The sequence below is a fragment of the Sclerotinia sclerotiorum genome, genomic scaffold (genome assembly GCF_000146945.2).
Source record: "Sclerotinia sclerotiorum 1980 UF-70 scaffold_12 genomic scaffold, whole genome shotgun sequence".
Lineage (NCBI taxonomy): Eukaryota > Fungi > Ascomycota > Leotiomycetes > Helotiales > Sclerotiniaceae > Sclerotinia > Sclerotinia sclerotiorum.
Window position 1 is genome coordinate 1184715 of NW_001820824.1, and position 17977 is coordinate 1202691.

The 17977-nt window shown below is 42.9% G+C and overlaps 11 protein-coding genes across 11 annotated transcripts; 6 read left to right on the forward strand and 5 right to left on the reverse strand.

Annotated features, from left to right (window-relative positions):
• Window positions 1–414: 414 nt before the first annotated feature.
• Window positions 415–2191, reverse strand: SS1G_09104 (hypothetical protein; the record flags this gene model as incomplete). Its single annotated transcript, XM_001590289.1, has 3 exons — window positions 415–423; window positions 540–1404; window positions 1473–2191. 3 exons carry the CDS (start codon window positions 2189–2191, stop codon window positions 415–417), a joined length of 1593 nt encoding a protein of 530 aa, XP_001590339.1.
• A 531-nt stretch (window positions 2192–2722) lies between these two features.
• SS1G_09105 (hypothetical protein) lies at window positions 2723–4536 on the forward strand (the record flags this gene model as incomplete). Its single annotated transcript, XM_001590290.1, has 4 exons — window positions 2723–2756; window positions 2939–2984; window positions 3039–3803; window positions 3855–4536. 4 exons carry the CDS (start codon window positions 2723–2725, stop codon window positions 4534–4536), a joined length of 1527 nt encoding a protein of 508 aa, XP_001590340.1.
• A 753-nt stretch (window positions 4537–5289) lies between these two features.
• On the forward strand, window positions 5290–5799 carry SS1G_09106 (predicted protein; the record flags this gene model as incomplete). The annotated part of the gene is made up of 3 exons (XM_001590291.1): window positions 5290–5313; window positions 5405–5476; window positions 5626–5799. The coding sequence occupies 3 exons, from the start codon at window positions 5290–5292 to the stop codon at window positions 5797–5799; spliced, it is 270 nt and encodes an 89-aa protein (XP_001590341.1).
• A 355-nt stretch (window positions 5800–6154) lies between these two features.
• Window positions 6155–6319, forward strand: SS1G_09107 (predicted protein; the record flags this gene model as incomplete). The annotated part of the gene is made up of 1 exon (XM_001590292.1): window positions 6155–6319. The coding sequence occupies one exon, from the start codon at window positions 6155–6157 to the stop codon at window positions 6317–6319; it is 165 nt and encodes a 54-aa protein (XP_001590342.1).
• A 290-nt stretch (window positions 6320–6609) lies between these two features.
• On the reverse strand, window positions 6610–7046 carry SS1G_09108 (predicted protein; the record flags this gene model as incomplete). The annotated part of the gene is made up of 3 exons (XM_001590293.1): window positions 6610–6665; window positions 6785–6868; window positions 7004–7046. 3 exons carry the CDS (start codon window positions 7044–7046, stop codon window positions 6610–6612), a joined length of 183 nt encoding a protein of 60 aa, XP_001590343.1.
• Window positions 7047–8180: 1134 nt separating this feature from the next.
• SS1G_09109 (predicted protein) lies at window positions 8181–8684 on the reverse strand (the record flags this gene model as incomplete). The annotated part of the gene is made up of 2 exons (XM_001590294.1): window positions 8181–8319; window positions 8665–8684. The coding sequence occupies 2 exons, from the start codon at window positions 8682–8684 to the stop codon at window positions 8181–8183; spliced, it is 159 nt and encodes a 52-aa protein (XP_001590344.1).
• Window positions 8685–9309: 625 nt separating this feature from the next.
• Window positions 9310–10310, forward strand: SS1G_09110 (hypothetical protein; the record flags this gene model as incomplete). Its single annotated transcript, XM_001590295.1, has 2 exons — window positions 9310–10148; window positions 10265–10310. 2 exons carry the CDS (start codon window positions 9310–9312, stop codon window positions 10308–10310), a joined length of 885 nt encoding a protein of 294 aa, XP_001590345.1.
• A 1624-nt stretch (window positions 10311–11934) lies between these two features.
• Window positions 11935–12687, reverse strand: SS1G_09111 (hypothetical protein; the record flags this gene model as incomplete). The annotated part of the gene is made up of 1 exon (XM_001590296.1): window positions 11935–12687. One exon carries the CDS (start codon window positions 12685–12687, stop codon window positions 11935–11937), a length of 753 nt encoding a protein of 250 aa, XP_001590346.1.
• Window positions 12688–13158: 471 nt separating this feature from the next.
• On the forward strand, window positions 13159–13662 carry SS1G_09112 (hypothetical protein; the record flags this gene model as incomplete). Its single annotated transcript, XM_001590297.1, has 3 exons — window positions 13159–13227; window positions 13275–13436; window positions 13510–13662. The coding sequence occupies 3 exons, from the start codon at window positions 13159–13161 to the stop codon at window positions 13660–13662; spliced, it is 384 nt and encodes a 127-aa protein (XP_001590347.1).
• Window positions 13663–14070: 408 nt separating this feature from the next.
• Window positions 14071–15289, reverse strand: SS1G_09113 (hypothetical protein; the record flags this gene model as incomplete). The annotated part of the gene is made up of 2 exons (XM_001590298.1): window positions 14071–15045; window positions 15224–15289. The coding sequence occupies 2 exons, from the start codon at window positions 15287–15289 to the stop codon at window positions 14071–14073; spliced, it is 1041 nt and encodes a 346-aa protein (XP_001590348.1).
• Window positions 15290–17050: 1761 nt separating this feature from the next.
• Window positions 17051–17596, forward strand: SS1G_09114 (predicted protein; the record flags this gene model as incomplete). The annotated part of the gene is made up of 2 exons (XM_001590299.1): window positions 17051–17197; window positions 17276–17596. The coding sequence occupies 2 exons, from the start codon at window positions 17051–17053 to the stop codon at window positions 17594–17596; spliced, it is 468 nt and encodes a 155-aa protein (XP_001590349.1).
• Between the last annotated feature and the right edge of the window lie 381 nt (window positions 17597–17977).

The following is a 17977-nucleotide window of genomic DNA, read 5'->3' on the forward strand; positions in this document are numbered from 1 at the left end:
ACTAACCATCGGGACATTTGAAACGAGACGAGTTTGCTAATCATATACGCCTTAATACCAGCGATGCAATGCAGAGATGTCATTTGTTTGTTACTATTGCGCGGCCTAATCTTGCTATAAATATATCTTGGCCAGCTGATCGATGTGAATATGAATATTGCCCTATCGAGACAGTTCATTCTTGCTCCATACCTCCGCGGCATTCCCACGGAGTTTTCCTGGCTCCTGCTCTTTCTAGAAGCATTATAGTGCTACTATGTATTTGTGTATCCCATTTTGCGACTGCTCCTATGTAGGATCCACAAATCTCGGGATATCAACTATGGCACGATCTTATGATGCTATTCCATCTCTTCTCTGGACGAAATTCAACTGAATCGCCTGAAGGGATGTGCTTCGGTGCTAAAGACGTACTCATCCAGACTGATAGTGTCCGGCGAAGAGAATATTAGGTAGAAGTACTTGAGTGTCTCCGCCATCCAAAAGCTCTGCTCAAATTCATTAGCATTACCCTGTTGAGAATTGACCATGTTGCTTACCTCCATGGAGTCCTCCTTCTCCGTCTCACCGCTGACTGTTACATTGCTGATAGCTGAATTTGCGAAAGGCGTCTGAGTTGACTTCATGATGCTCTCAAACATAGTCCACGCCGTTTCCCGCAGGTCTTCCTTCCCTTGCATTCGATACATAATGAAAATACTTTCAATAGCTTCGGGCCGAAGTAAATACCGTGGGTCTCGAGCATGCCGGAAGCCATGAGTCAAGGATTGATCACCTTCCATTTGCCACTTCTCGTTGTCCCAATCGCATGGTTCCAGCGAGGGGCATTCCATGAGAGCATATATTTCTGGCATGACTCCAGTAGGGAATGATTGATACACCCAACCACACCCACGGGCTACACGATCTCCAATGTCGATGTGCTCATCAATCCCAAAAATTTTACCACCAAGGGCAAACATTCCACCGATAAAGCAGGTGAGATGTTGCATTTCAGGAACAAGATGAATCCCATCTTGGTGAACGAAAGTAGTGCCCGCAAACAAGAAATTGTCCTTCTCCGGGAGCATGGGTCTAAATAGCACGTATTTGATCACGACATCCATGGCTCTTCGATACATCTTCTCGTAAGACGCAGAACCTTCGCGTCCACCAAGGAGTACTACCATTTTTGGTAGATACTCATAAAGCGAATCGGCAAGGGCACCAAGCGAGAAAGAATTATCTTCCTTGACAGTTCCCTCCCGAAAATTGACCATGGTCGGCCACATTCCTGGCAAAAGCGACTGCTCTTGCGTGCGCTCTAGAAGTTGTCTGATACGCTCTATCGCATCGTAATACTTATCGTCCCCCGTGAGTTGAGACAGTCTAGTAAATTCAAGTGATAGAGATGTTGGCCCTGAACTGGGGTCATGCGTTCTGCTTTCATGTCAGCTACTCGAAGTTGCCAATATATTCAACGAACTACGTACCCAGCGACTTGTCTTCCAGCCTTCGCGTCTTCAAAAGTAAGCCAAAACCCAGGAACACGATTCGGCGTGTCAAATGCCATGTATAACATATTGCCCAATTCCACCGCTTTTTCCAGCAACGCTGGCTCGTTACTCAAGTCATATGCACCAAGGAGACCGCCTAAATGCCGGATCGTAGTCTCAAAAAGGTTGATTCCTGACTCCGTAGTAACACTCCAATCCAGTCGCACGGCGGCGGCAGCAGCTTCGTAGAATTCCTCTTTCAGGTCCATGATCCAGAGTGTGTCAAGGCAATCGACAAGATTCGCTGCCCATCCTCCGAACGGATCTTTGAAACCGCCGCTCACCGGTGATAACTCGTCGTGAAGCCAAGCATGATCCTTGTAGCTTTTCCATGATCTTATAAAAGCTTCACGAACAGCTTCGCGACGCTGCTTGGTAGTAGCATCTTCCGTGTGAGTCTTGCTAAACTGATGCTGTACCAAGGGAAGCTTTTCAGGCTTTCCCTTCGGCAGAGGTGTTAATGAATCAACGGGAAAGTACTGCTTTGCATGAGTCCAGTCAAAACCCGATGATTCAAATTCAAGGGGCGCTCTATAGGTTGGAGGCTCGATGGGTGTGGGTTCTTGGGCGCGATGGTGGAGCCAAAATGCGATTAGAGCAAAGATAGCAACAAAGATGATGCGATCTTTTCTTCGAACTGCAAAATCGGTTAACATATTGATTGAGGTTAATCTGTGAAGGAACTACCAACACATTTTTTTGAAGAAGCGCGCAGGATAATGGCCCGTTTTCAGTTCCTCGTTGAATGTGAATGTCGTGCTGACATGTTGCTCGTATCTTTAAGCGCCGGCATGAAACCCGCCAAAAATCTCAGGGGTCTATTTTTAGTAAATGAACTGCGTTTTAGGCTAAATCCCGCTGCTGAAAAAACAACACACAATTTTATCAGAATCAGCCAATGAAGTTCATTTTTCGGTACCAGCGGTTTGGTTCAGAAAGTCACAGCGACTTCAGCAGTCCCGCAACAAAGTGATCAAAAGCGCGTCGTCTACCAATTGACCGTGCTGGGTGTGGGGCGAAAGAAATGATAAATGAATGAGGACCAATACATACAATAATTTACTAAAGCTGCAGCGTTGCACTGTATGCCGCCCTTATCACAGGGGTTCATGACACTGTTTGTTTGCTCCAAAGCCTGCGTGTAGGCGTCAAGGTAAGGCTCTGGGGGTCTCCTTGTGCTCCCTAAAATGTGCCGTGTACCTCTCTTCTTTGTAAAAAGCCGTGAGTCTTGATCTTCCGTGGTGTCTGTACCAACCTCGTTGCTATGCATTTCAGCCTTCTTTTCACCTTTTTGTTCTCTCTGGCAGAGGCATCATCATGCAACTATTCGGCCATTTCTTTGCCGTTGAAAGACATACAAGTCCTTCCTAACATTGAAGATTCTTACATGCGAGGTATATCAGTTACCGTCGGAACTCCAGCTCAAAATATAGTAGTTCTTCCTTGGGCGTAATTAGACTCATTTTCTTCCAGATTTGATTCCTCCTGCTAACATATCCTAAGTGAACTGAACAATACCTGGTTGTATGACTATGATGCGTTGTGCGACACGAGCATTATCTTTGATGATACCATTTGTAGAGTTCGTCGCGGCAACTTCTTTTACGAAAATGGATCAACAACTTATGACAAGGGTAGCAACATGGTGGCGGTGGGAGGGGCAACCATTGAAACAGCAGGCTATGGTGCTGAAACTGGCATCGCAGATCTCATGACGACCAGTCTTGCAGGCTCAGACACATTTTCACCAGGCGCTACCAATCTCAGCAATTTTCCAATTGGCATCCCAAGACAAAACTGGGACCATGGCTATACCATTCTCCATGCTATGGGAATGGGCAAAAACTCAACATATTTAAACAGCCTCGTTGAAACAGGAAAGATTGCATCAAAGGTGTGGTCAATTTTTTGGGGTCGAATGTGGATAGATCAACCTCTAGATGGACAAGTTGTGATTGGAGGATACGACCAGGAAAAAGTCATTGGGCAGAATTACACGCAAGCATTGGACTACAGTGACACAACAGGATGCTGGACTGGGATGAAAGTCACAATATCTGACATTGAACTCATCGACCGCACTGGCAGCACTACCAGTATTTTCCCTCCCAACTTTGCTTTGCCTGTATGCATTGTTCCCCAACGACAATTGTTAATCGAGGCACCTGGGTCAATCTTTGATACATTCCAGAACGAAACCAATACTCAGACCACAGGGGTCTCCTACGGACTACACTGGCTCGCTCAATTGTATGATACAACCAATTAGTAAGTATCAATCCACTTACCCTACTTCCTACTCTAACAATAATACCCCAGCTTCCAAGGAGACATGTCGATTAAGCTTAGCTCGGGGCTCCAAGTCACCATTCCAAATAGTCAATTCATGCCACCATTCGTTACAATTGATCGCAACGGTAGTCGAATATTCAATGAAAGTGAACGGGAGTTCCTTTACGGCGTTACGTCAAACCAACCATCAACTTTGGGTCGTTACTTCTTGACGGCGGCCTATCTCATGATTAATCATGATGAAAATACATTCACTCTCTGGCAGGCAAACCCATCGACGGCCACTGACCTTGTGCCTACTATATCCAAAGATACTGCCGAAAGTTGTGCTAATGTAACTACCAATGGGACAGTGGTAGTGAATGGTACTGTCACAACCGAACCTGGAACAAGCAGCTCAACCACTGCAGCTACAACCAACACCAACACACAAACCGGCCTTTCTCCTGGTGCACTTGCAGGCATAGTTGTCGGAATTCTCGCAGTCGTGGCTATTATCGCTGGCATATGTTTGTATATGTTTCGAAAAAAGAAGCAGAGTCCGAGAAATTCAGAAGTGGCTCTCGCACCAATTCCTGCGTTTGTGCCGGATAGTACATTTGCAGGATTTTATGAGGTTCACGGAACTCAATCTAAACACGAAATGGACGCTAGCAGGAGGACTTACGAATACGGATACAGGGATGAACCTGTACAAGAATTAGCATAGGTAGCGAGGGTTGTAATTAGGGTTATGGAGAAAAGATTATTACTGTAGGTGTGAAGAGTCATAGGGTTGATTTATCATTATCCTATGAGTGCAACTGTATGTATATTCACTAAATTTGCAGCTGTCACATTATTATGCCTAACTGCGGCTTATTCATATTATTAATAGAATTATGTATATAATTAAACTACAATGGCATCATAATCAAGCAAAATAAGAAAAATAGAAAATGAAAGTGTTCCGTCTTATTATCTTTGTGCATGATAGGCCGAAGGTGGCTCCAGATAGACCACGGAGTATACAGCTTGGTAAGCTTTTAAGAGTGCTCAGGTTTTCTAGGAGATAAATTGCTGATGAGCTCAATAGCAATAACTAAATGAACGTACCCTTTTGGGCGTCTGATGTCACTCATAGATTCCAGTATGGTGATATACACGTAGTGCCACGAAATTTGCCGCGGGCCGGTTGTTCTTGGACCGGGACCCGGCTCAACGTCGAGGCAACATCACTCAATGAATCCAAAACTCATGAGCACCCCATAGCTGATCCTATGGTATTGGCTTTGTAGAAAAAAACAATCACTGCCTATGATTCAATGTTCTCTTGGGTTTCATCGCGTTTAACATTTAGAGAAACCTCCGCCTTTAGCCTACGGTTTATTCATACGATTTCTCAGCTCTACCATTGTTTTGACATCTTTCAAACGACGTTGAACTATGTAGCGAGTACTTCGAAGTATAAACACTTGTCAGTATGTTTTCTGGTTCTATGGAAGCTGTATAGGAGCAAATGTCCATACAGCTGCTGATATCATTTGAGGCGAGGACGGGTTGAAGCTATAATAATATCAACTGAGAATCACTTTTAGAGCCCTTCCGTGCCTCGAGGTATTAGAGAGAAGCGATGTGAATGGGCATTCAAATACGAGTTGTCATTAAAAGTAAGTAAGACGCTGTCAGGCAACAATATTCTTCTGATCATCTTCACCCATCAATTATTCATTTGGAGCGAGATATAAGTCTAAAAAAAGGTGGTGAGACAATCATTCTGTGTGGGTAAATGGATTCTTACACTTTAAAAACTTCATAGATCTTGGATGCTCTTCAAGAAAATATGCTCAACCAACTCATTGGACAATCAGGAAGTGTATGGCCTCCCAGCCAGTGGCTTGCATATCGCTATTCCCCAAAAACTTCTGTACCTATACGGATGGCAGTGCCAGCTGGTGAACTTGTGCTTCTGGCTGTAGCATTGAACAGATAAACGAAGCTTGTCGCAGAGACCCATTCAAGAACAGTGAGAACTGCACTTATAGTATATCCCACATGATAGCTAAGAGTTGTGAAGCTTTCAGTTGGGCTTACGATTATCCAGCCGGATACTAGAACCGCCGAGGATGAAAGGAGGCCTTTATAGCAGTTGATCTAGAATCTGAGTTGTAACAGTGGAAGGAGCATCATGACGTACTCTGCTTGATGAAAATCCCAAGTTTTTCCAGAGTCTTAATCCGATCCTATTGAATTTCTCGGATAACTTCCTTTAGTTTCCACGATATTCATTTGACCGGAGTCTGCTTCTACCTGCCATCAGACTGCCGTGTGTTTGGTTATTAGACCCAATGTCAGGGTTCCATATGTGGTTATGGGCAATGTTATACCACATTGTCATTAGGGCAGGAAAAACAAGTAAATCTCTACATGGATTTGTTGGTTTGTCTATGCAGATGCCTGGTAGACGGAAGGAACCACCGTTGCATTTGGATATGTTCCAAAATGGGAAATAACTTCGAATCACAAAAACAGTCAAGTCTAGATATAATCTATGCGCATTTTGGTGACCAGAATAGTAAGGCTTTCATTCATTTCCTATGTGCAAATGGTATTTTTGTCATCAAATGAAGTGATGTCACTACATTTGCTAAATACCTTCAGAAAATGCTGATGGAGAATTTAAGTTTTCCCGGATTAGCATTTACAATGAAAATCTGGATACTCACAGAACGAAATATTTTCTGCCACATTCCTACGTTCTACAGTAACTATGAAAATTCTTCATGTAGTGCAATAGAACCAATTAACTCCGGCATTTTTGACGAGTGAAACGGGATATCTCCGGGTAGGTGTCATGCACTTTTACCGATTTTAGTATAGATATTGAGGCTCAATGGCCTAGAACATCATGATCGGCAATCTAGTCTGAGGTTTTAGACCTCGTGGTATTTCACGACTCGAAATTCATCAACAGACACTATCTACTTGCTCTTTTCGGAAGCGACTGACATGATTAGGTGCTTCTGCTATGCATCGATAACGGAATAATGATTCATGTACCGCTAATAATAATTTAGCTGTTGCTATTCCAAATCAAGTGTAACCAAAAGGGTGTTTATAGACCAGCAATTGTATTTAACTTAGAATCTACAGGTGAAGAGCACCTGTAGATGGGGATAGCTACTCTATATACACACAAATGAATGGCCTAGCCGCAATGGCTAGGCAAAAAGAAGTCATATTTATTCCTCCAATGATCTTACTTTACCGATAACCATTGATACCTAGTACTTGTCCGGATCTGATCCTCAGGTCACCTAAATCGCATACTAATCTCGAGTAATCGTATCATGTGTGGACATGGTTAATGTACCTGAGGTTTCTTATATAATAAGGGTGGGAGGAAAGCAGGGATTTCCGTCACATCAAGTTTCCAAAACGTATACAGTACTTACACACAACTGTTCATCAATTATCAAAATCACACCGAAAATCGATATTTTGTTATATTTTCCATTGAAGAATTCTTATACAAGAATTATTGTAGTTAATTTTAAAAATTAAAATGATATATTAATTATATATTAAATAATTGATATTTTATATTTTTATTTATTTTATAAATTTCTAATATAGTTTTTTATATAATTGAAAGAATTATTTTAAAAATTCTTGATTTTCGTTTATTTTACTACTAAATTATAATATTTAGAAATTCTTTTAATTCAAATCAAAAAATTATAATAAATTAAAAATTTCAAAAATAAAATATGTGTTAAAAGGAATAGAAGTTACCGGTACTAATCACGTGTCGTGATTAGTAATATGGTTACCTAAACAGGCTAGATTAGACGAACCATAAGCAGGCATATTGGTCCCCTCAGAGGATACCAAGAGGAGATTAATATGCCTACACACGTAGTAATATAGTCAATATAGAGGCCTCTTCCACCCAATCTTTTAATAATATGTAATTTTGTATGAAATTTAAATAAAAATAAACAAATCAAAATCTAAAATTTTGTTAAAAGGAATGACCTCACACAGGGAATAGTGGGAAGCTGATAGGGCAGAACTGAGGTAATATTGGTCTAGTAGGTTAATCACTCTTCTAAGTTCTACGGAAGTGCGAAGCTCTCTTACAGAGAGCTTCTCAATCTAGTCCTAATAGGACTAGTGCACGTGCTACGCAGGAACCATTCACTTTAACAAATTTTTATATTTTATTAATTTTAAAAATAAAAGAATTCAAGTGTTTTACATAAGTTTTAATGTGATTTTGATGGACGATGAACAGCTGTACACGGTTACTGTAGGACCGTTTGTGTGGATCGCGATGATTTTGATCAATTAGGCTTAGTTTTAAAAGACCACTCAATGAGGAGAGTGCAGCGCCCTTTCATCTTCGACATTATCACTGTTTTCACCTGGAAATGCCACCACTACCTCGGCAATCAAGAAATCCTTTGGCACTTCTACTGAGCTCACTTTGCTCTCGCCATTTTCTGCTAAACTTTTGACTCACATCTCAGTCCTCTTCCACGAGAATTTGAGATTCTCGTGGTCAGTTTCTGAGCTCTAGCGTCACCTCAGGATCATGCTTTTACTTTTGGGCTAATTGGTTTCAATACTACATCATTGTCCATCTGAGGCCACCTTGTCGGAGTTGGAGAGTTTCGAGTCAGGTGGCATGGCTCGAAGTTGTCAAGTAGTCCCCAGCCGATGGAAGACGATGTATCTAGACCCGAAGCATGGTACTTTGTACGGCTTTAAGACAAAGTGGTGACATCATATAATTATACAATTGATTAGTTTATGATCGGGTCCATCGCTAGACACTGGGCTCTGAGGGAGTCACATTGGAGCTATTACTGTCATATTAGAGATGATATTCAAAATCACGCAATATCGAAAATCGAAAATCGAAAATCGCTAGTTTTTCGGCTAGTCGAACAACTGAAGCACAACCTAATCTGCAATTGGGAGCCCACAAAGCTAGCTTCAAAAGATTTGATCCTCCTGTGCATCTGATGGGGTAACGGGTTATCTGCTATATACCGATGACGAACCCGCCTTTTAGTTGATGTTATGAAGTATATAACCGGGCATCTCTACCCAAGGTCAATCTAGAAACACAAATCTGCATCTTCTCACGCAAGCAGAAAAATTCAGTACAGTCTCCCCAGTCCCACACATTCATATTACGAGGAAAGTAGTTGGACTTCAAAAGATTCTCATGACCACCTCTGTGGTTTATGGATACTCCTATAACATTCTATCACAGTTTCATGAAGAAAGCACAGAACTAATACTAACTGATTATAGAATTCAAATCATTTCGAAAGCTCCTCTCAATATGAACGCCAAAATTTTACTCCTCACTGCTGTGGTATTGACACCGTGCATCACCGCAACGGATAATGGGGAGAAAATGCCCACAAGATTTCAGTCCTTCGCAGATGGCTACTCTCCGTCTGCCCCATTCCTTGCCCATGTCCAGAGCATGGTTGCCTTCCATAGCACCAAGGGCAGCTTCGCTTCTCAAGGCCCAATCCATGTCTATGTGAACGTTGGTGCCTCTGCGCAGTCAGTCTTCTTGGAAGGTGTCGTTTATAATGATGCCTACCATGCAGTCCAACTGACCGCCTCAGGAAGCCAGAACCGTCCAGAGATCAAGCCCGGTGAGGTCTTGATCGAAGGGAACACTGAGATTTTCTGGCCCCAAGGTACCGCTTACACTAGAAGGGATACTTTGCAGTTTGGATGCAACGAAAATGGGAAAGAGTGTGTTACCGAAGGCTTTCGCTATAACAGTGGCTATGGCGACATCTACAACCTCAACGAAGCGACATTTCAGCCAAAGGATAACGGTCATCCTCACGCGGGCGGAGCTCACATGGATCATAGTCTGGTCGACGGCTATACATACCTGATGGTCATAGTTCCTGACAGCGAGGAGTGCCTCCCTTATGGTTGTACCGAGGACCCTGCAGGCGGTTGGTGCCCCGATTCGCACAAAGTCCTTATTGGCAGAGACCCTACGTACACGGGTTGTGCCTCCGACTGCAGAGTCATGAAAACGGATGCAGCATGCTGCCGAGGAGCCTACAACCATGATGAGTGCAGAGCCTCTAGCCAACACTTCTCCGACCGCTGCAAGAACTCATATGCCTACGCATATGACGACAGAAAAGGTCTTCGGTTCTGCGGCAAAGTTCCACAGATCACCTATCACTTTTTCAATTTAAATTTGGATTGTGATTGGGCGGTTATGGACCCGCAAACCGGGAATCTATCTAGAGACTCGAGGGAATGTTTGAATAGGTTGATCCAAGCTCCATAGTGAGCATATGAAATTTGATTCAACTTAAGATTCAATTTAAGACTCTGAATTTATAAGTTCTTCCTAATCTACTGCCCCACCGTAGGCGGAAAAAAGCTAATGGTTCCTCTTCAAGTCTTTCTACGAAGAACTCCTCAGGTGTCTACACAGATTTATGGTAGTTACGGAGTTGGTTGTTAATGTGGTATTCTACAAAAATTTTTTTGAGTGTTCATTGGCAAACTGTGATCTAGAGAGTTCCTCACACTCAAGCCATTTTTCTATTCTGTAGAGAAATGTTGATGTGATGAACTTGCTAGACACTGGGCCAGATCTTTGTGCTTTAGATTAAAAGGGTTGGAAGTTTGCAGTAATGGGGTCATGTTTTCTAGTCATAAACCTACAACTAAGTATTATAAAAAACAGTTCTGTATTTATTCTCAAGGTATTTTCTGCTCGTGGCTTCCATGAACTGAAATGCGATATTATTTGATGTTTACACATTGTCATAATAATTGTTAATTCTGGACCATCATACCACTCTTCCTCTGCACTTCAATGCGCACTTCACAAATAGTACAGTTTGACATCTTTCCTCCAAAGCTAAAACAAATGACACTTGTCAGTTTTGCCATCCAAGCTCTTCTTATCAGTGAGCTATCACTAAAACAGATTTGTGTGCGAGTAATAAAAGGTAGTAGTCAGTCGAAAATCTGATGTGTCATCTTATTTTGCTTGAAAGATTTCTACGAAGTTTAGTTAAGGTTGGGCTAGTCCGGGGCTAGACTGTATGCGTAAAGCCACTACGGGATTTAAAGTCTTTGAGGGATAACTGGCGATATTTTTTCCGTTTCACATCTAGAAAAGATCTACACCGTTTCAAAGATTGCTACTTGATTACCGCGCCATAATTTGAGCATTTCTTTCTACACGAACACTGGTAAGATACAAGCCCTAAGCTATTACGGCACTAGTCCAGATTAGAAAAACTTGCGCGCAAGATAAAAAAAAATAACCAAACTATAATCACGAGTCGTCACGAGTCTTCACGAGTCTTCACTGGTCTTCACGAGTCTTCACTGGTCTTCACGAGTCTTCACGAGTCTTCACGAGTAGCACTTGTTAACGTTAGCAACAGAAATACTTTCCTTTCTATGACACGCATAGTTGGTATTTTACTTCTAGTAGGTGAGGCATTTTTTGTCTTCTCCGATCCTTTCACCGATGTCGGTGGACATGAAGAAGGAGTCAATAAAAAGCAATAGTCTCAAGGAGAGCAAAGTTCAATTTTACACTTTTTAACGGCTTGTGCTTCTTTCAAGCTTCTAGAATCTCTACTGGAATAGCAAGAAGTGTCCTTTGCGTTGGTAGTACAAACACAATTGCTGTTTTAGTTTATTAGACAAGCAACAAGAATCGTATCTGTTCCGTCTCCTAGTATGGATTGCAAAACTGTCCAATACAGCCATTAGTTGACGACTTACACATCCAGATGTGCTTAGCAGAGACACCTATTTGATGAAAAAATGAGGAGTTCATGAATCATACAGTGCTCCGACTTACGACTGGCGATTAGGATAATCCTATGATCTTGTCAATGTATGCTACTTGCGTCCACCTGCGTTGGCGTGTCAGGGTGATTTTGGCGGAAAATAAATTCCTGGTATCCCAATTATAGTCTTGCTTAGAAATAGCAATCATATTTGGGACAGTTTGATCGGATAGCTTTGGATCCGAGCAAATCCATTGAAACTGCCACATAGGATGTGGAATTAATTTCGCGGATCCATTGATTTGTATGCTTTATCAATCTCCGCAGCACTCGAGGTTCAAAAACTCCATTCCATCATCAGCGTGAGTGTCAAATACGATGGCCGAGGCACCGCCGAGAGATGGGGAGTCAATATCTGGAATATGGAAATCACCGATCTCGTCCCAGCAGTTGTTCCGATAAACCACCGTTCCAGTTTCTGGAGGTGCATCCCATCCCGACATAGTCTCGTTGCTCCAGGGGGATTCCAGCTGCTGCCGCTCGACAACTTTTTTCCTATACTCTCCCATCGTCACACCTGCCTCCTTCTTGAATATTCTACAGAAATGACTTTCTGTCAGACCAACTTCCTTTGCCATTTTCCTTAGTGTCCATCTCTGCCCACCATTTTCCACTTCGTTCTCAATTAACTTCATGACCCTATCGACGATCCTCTTTCCCCTTCCAGTCTCACCCAAATCATCAACTTCAATTGCCTTATTCACATGGCCGGCAGAGTTCGTCACACGGTTCCTGTATATACCGCCATCCCCTCCGCTCCTCAGTCTCTCCTTATCAATATCCGGGCGACATCGCTTGCAAGCTCGAAATCCATCGTCCTCAGCTTCTTTCCAAGTTTCATGAAAAATGATGTTCGCACGACGTGCAAGTCGCGAGGGACAAGTTGGTCGACAGTATATCTTGGTCGTAATGACGCTGTAGATGAATGAAGAATGCGCCAGAAAATCACGAGACAGAAGTGCTTGGTGCCGTTGACTTGAGGTGAGGAAGTGATGTCTGTTTGACATCTGAATTATAGCCTTTAATGGAGTTTGTTTTGACGCAGATACGTTTCGAATAGACTCGAATATGGTTGAGGATATACCAATAATGAGAAGATGACGGGGTGTCGTTGATGCGGAGATGACTCAGCAAACACTGTGATAGAAGTGACCAATGAGAAGCTCACATCCCTGCCACCAGATTATCTAACTTCATTTTCTCAAGGCCTACTATTTTGATTTGTTAAAATTCGAGCTTCAAATTTAATTTTATGTTAAACTTCTCCTTGCTTTTACAATATCACCTTGCAACACCAGTCCGGCACAGCAGCAGATATCTGCATGACAAACTCGATTCCCTCAGGCTCACGACTAGTTAGTGGCTGCACAAATATTCTAAAGACTTACGCAGCTTATAGTTTATTTGGAAAGATCGAAATTTCAAAGTCCAGGAAACTAATGTCAAAGATCTGCCTTCGTTTAAGAAAAGGAATCAAAATGTCTGAAGTAAAATCTCCATCTGCCTCGAGTGACTTCGCCATGATCGGCATTACAGCCTTCCAACGTGTAGGTCCGCCTCACTCTTTACGATTCTTTCATTAATCCCTCCACAGAAAGTCTACAATCTACTTCTCCAGATTCCTTCGGGCAAAGTCTCCTCTTATGCCTCTCTTGCTAAAGCTCTCTCAACTGCGCCTCGTGCTGTCGGCGGAGCTTTGAGGCGAAATCCTTATGCGCCACAAGTGCCATGTCATCGAATCATCTGCGCCGATGGTGTATGTTTTTTTATCATTGTACTAAAGATGACACTTTAATCACTTGTAGTGCTAATCAGGTTGTTGATGATAGGCAATTGGAGGGTTCAAGGGGGAAGCGCAAGATGCGCCGTCGGGAATGAACCAAAAAGAGAAATTGAGTTTGCTGAAGAGTGAGGGGGTGGATTTTGACGAGAATGGTCAACTAGTGGATGAAGAACGGTGGTGGAATGAGTTTCGTGTCTGAGAATTACTGCAGCATAATTGCTATCCGAGGCAAGAAAGTGGGATAGAAAAGTGTATGAAAAATCTTATGGATAACATCGGATTCATTATAATCAGACTCATATCGCTCAAAGTGATGAAAGTCTTGTATTAACTCCTGTTATCCCACCCGGCATGTGCCTACTGAGAAAAATGAACAGATGGGAGATTGCCGAGCATTCAAACAAACGTGCTAATTCTGAAACACTATTCGGGGTCTCATCCATGACACGAACGTTAACATTGAGCAATAGCGTAGTATTACTGGTCCACTGGTATAGATCAGCAATTCATCACTTGCAGGGTTCACGGGTTGGAAAAGGAAGTCATTGGCGTAACCTCTTGACATTGTGAAATTTCAGCCATGTCAAGACATGATATTGATTGAAGATTATGTCAAAACTTCTTCCTTCAACCCAGAAAGGATCTGCTCAAAGATACCTACGCCCTCTCTACCCAATGCCGTCCCCACACCCACTATCGACGCACCAACAATACGCATTCTGGTAAAACTAGGACTGTCCTTCACTCCTCCAACACCAATTATCTCCATGTTCCTTACACCCTTGATGGGCGACGCATCCAACATTTTTCGGATTGTCCTAACATTTCCTAATGCGATTGGATGTAATGCATCACCAGCCATTCCACCAATACCTTCGCCACTCGAAGAACCTAGTACAGGGTTTCCGGATTCATCAATTACCAAACATGAGCCAAGAGTATTGGTTGCTGTGATAAATGATATGGGAATTCCTCCATCAAGCGAGGCTCCAGATTCCAATGCAGAAATCAAGTTCCTAAATTGCTCGGAATATGTGTAAGGTGGGGTTTTGATGCCTACGTGAATGCTGTTGGGCGCCTCGGCTTTTACACCTCTTATGACCTTTATATATGAGGCCATAGCTTCCTCGTTATAAGCAGGAGGTGGCTTTCCCACAATATTTGGACATGAAAGGTTGATTTCCATCATGAGGTTGAGATTGGCTTTTCCATGTTGTCGTAAAACATGCCTATAGCATTCGGCAACTTCTTCAGCTGAACCAGTAACGGAAATTATCCATGGTTTGGGAGTAAGAAGCTGAAAACTTTCATCCTTTGCAAGTTCAAGAACGATATCCAAATATGAGTCCAGAGATATGGGTGAGTAACCGAGTGTGTTTAGGCTATTTGTCTCGCCTGGAATGATATTACTTCGGCCTTCAGAAATTGAAGCGCAGGTTGAGTTAGATTTAGGATCAAAAAATGTGTATTGGTGGAGCTGTGAAGCATGTGGAAATGGATTGAGAAGTGACGTTCTGACGGTAACAGCACCTGTATGAGGACTACTGTAAAGGGCAAGGAGGTCGCCTTTACTTGTTGCCCACTAGTGATGACGATCAGCTCTTAATTCCACGATGACCTGTAATATTTGGCTATCCCGTTAGGGAGCTACATTCAATTTATTTTTAAGAAGTTAAAAAAAAGGGCTTCGGTAAGATTGTAGGTATAGCGCCGTGGAATTCTGATATGAGCTCGGTGGTGGGGTGGAGAGATAGACTTACAGGATTAGCTGAATTTATCAGCGGGGGTGAAATTCCCAAGGCATTTGTAGCTTGTTTTTCGGTCATGATTCTCTATTTAAATAGGTAATTATTCTCGCGCTCTACACCATGATAGTACGTACTATGTAATGATAAACAGAGGGGTGAAGGAGGAAATATTTAGTTATCGCTTAGTAATCATTGCCGGAATCTCACCGGAAGAAGCTTATCGATGAAGAGTGGGAGGAGATACTACTCCGTGTAACTTCATACTTTTCCGGTGGTACTTGGATACCACTTTTACTCTCGGTATGTATTTAATGGTAGGCAGTCATCTTCCTCTAGGGCCTTTCTTCAGAATTAAATACGTCTTCTCACATGTCTATTCCTGGAAGCCACGATAATGACGGCGCTCTATGCGATCTCTGATCAACTGCAGCGCTGAACGCCCTTTCCAAATCTTATACACAAAAGGCAACTACTCGTCGGAGTTTTCTTTAAACGATGTTCTCTTCCCAGGTCGCGAGCATCATCTGCAATCTTTGTTCGGAACATTCTGTGCCAAATTCGTCGGCTCGATTTGATCAGATGGTGGCATAACACTTGCGCGCAGGTCAGACGGAAGTTAGCATACCTACTGCGAGACTCAGACGTCCAATTGTATAGGGGATGTATTAAGACTCTTCATGGAAAGCGATCGGCTGCTTAGAGAAATCTGGTAGGCACGCCCTGGTTACCATTTGTCATAATGCGTACTCCTACATGGGACATTACCTCCTTTGATCACTCGTAGCATAAATTGACATTTAACGGCAGGTAACGCATTTCCACAGAGCACGATTCCAGAACTACAAACAACATAAAGCAAAATCCAGGCGTGGTATGGGAGATCTGGCGCAAAATTATGGCTGCTAAGTAAGGGGAATTGATGGATTCCAGAGTTTGTCAAAGGTCGAAAGACTGCTCAGAGGTTGAATGGCAACACCGCTGGAGAAGCTCTCGTGAAACATACACTTCGAATCACGAGACGCGCACTTGATCGAATCTGGGGTTCTAGATACAGGAGGACTAGACAAAATTTTGGGCCCAGACCTTCCGAACAAGACAAACTGGTTGTTTGGTTATCATCATGAGCCGTTAAAAACACCAGCACTCTTCCTTGGGAATAATAGAAATCAAAGCCTATCAAAATGAAGATGCATGTTGGATTCTAGCAATCGCTAGAAGAGCAGGAAGATCAATGTCACTTAGCAATATCGGACGACAATGTCTCATGTTGCAACCATCATAGGTAGGTTGAGGTCTCGGAATGTTAGCATCTTTGCTCTCAAATATCTAAATAGGTGCTATCACTGAGCTCTGTGACTATGTTTAAAAGTAGCCGATGCTATGACATCACAACGTTCGCATAGTATGGTGGAGTTTCGCTACTTCCTATCCATAAGTAATGGAGGAGGGTTGTTATGCCAACTTCGAATTCAATCAATTATCTAACGTACCACTCAATCTGGTCCCATGCCTTATATCAAGCGATAGAGAAAGTTGTAGCCTAAAGAGAATTTAGCAGTGAGTTGAGAGTTACCCTTCCTTTCTCTATTGGTTCTTTCCCGAGAAAGTTCTTCACATCATGCTGCAAAATTAGTACCGAACCAACATTTGTTATGTTTGCTACCTCTTGAATTTACCCCGTCTCAATAGAGCATTGACACGTACCATGATCGCCACACGCTCATGCAGAGTTGCGGGTCACAACAAGAATTCGAGTTTGCAGTTTCCAAGAGTGGATCCCAGCCAGAATGGCAGTCAAATACCGATCCCCCAAAGTGATCTTTTCCCCAGGTTTAAAGAATGGATCAATCGTTACCGGACCATTACGAAACCCTCGGGGTTTCTTATAATGCTGTTGCACAGGATATCAAGAACGCCTTCTTCGCATTGGCTAGAACCCACCATCCCGATAAAAATAATGGAGGACCAACAAAGGAATTTGTGAAGGTCGGTTTTGTTTTGTCTGATGAAGCAGGAGCGTTGAGAAGTGGTTCGCAGGAACCTTGAAGAGCTAATCTTTAAAAGGTCAGAACGGCATACGAAGTCTTATCCGACAGAGATCAGCGAAATGTTTACGATCGCCAATTTCAAAAAGTGAGGCCTAATGTGGAATATAAAAGATGGGAGGCAACAGACAACTATACCTACGAGAGAAAACGGGAACGACGGTATTCATATAGGAGAGGATCGAGTGCAAGCGAAGCTCCAAAATGCTCTGAAGCACAAGAGGCGGAAGAGAGGAGGAAAGCAGAGGAAGAGAATATCAGGAAAGCACGCGAATCGTTGGATGCTCTTATGAAAGAGCTGGAGGCAATTTCCGGGCGTCTAGAAAGAAGAGAATATTGAGTTGGGAAATTAAAAAAGGGCGCCTACTGGATGGAAAGATAGGAGACAGAGGATTCGGAGGAGACCCCTATGGATGAAGATCGACATCTCCAAATTCCGTGGATGGGATATATTGAGTATAGAAGACGCGCCAGACTCGACGTCTTTGTGCATCGCCCAGGTACGAGGCATTGCCTTGTTTGGAATAAGCCCGGGAACAACTTGGGACCATTTAGTTCGGCTGGCATCGCGTGGCTCGCACCGCACCTCTCTGAGCTTATGACGTTAAATCTTGAGTGTCGAAGGTGAGACATGGTATTTCTACCAAGGCCGGGAAAATGGATTAATGACACTGTGTTGGGTAGGGTAGCTGTTCATGGATTAGCAGTGAGAATGAATGGT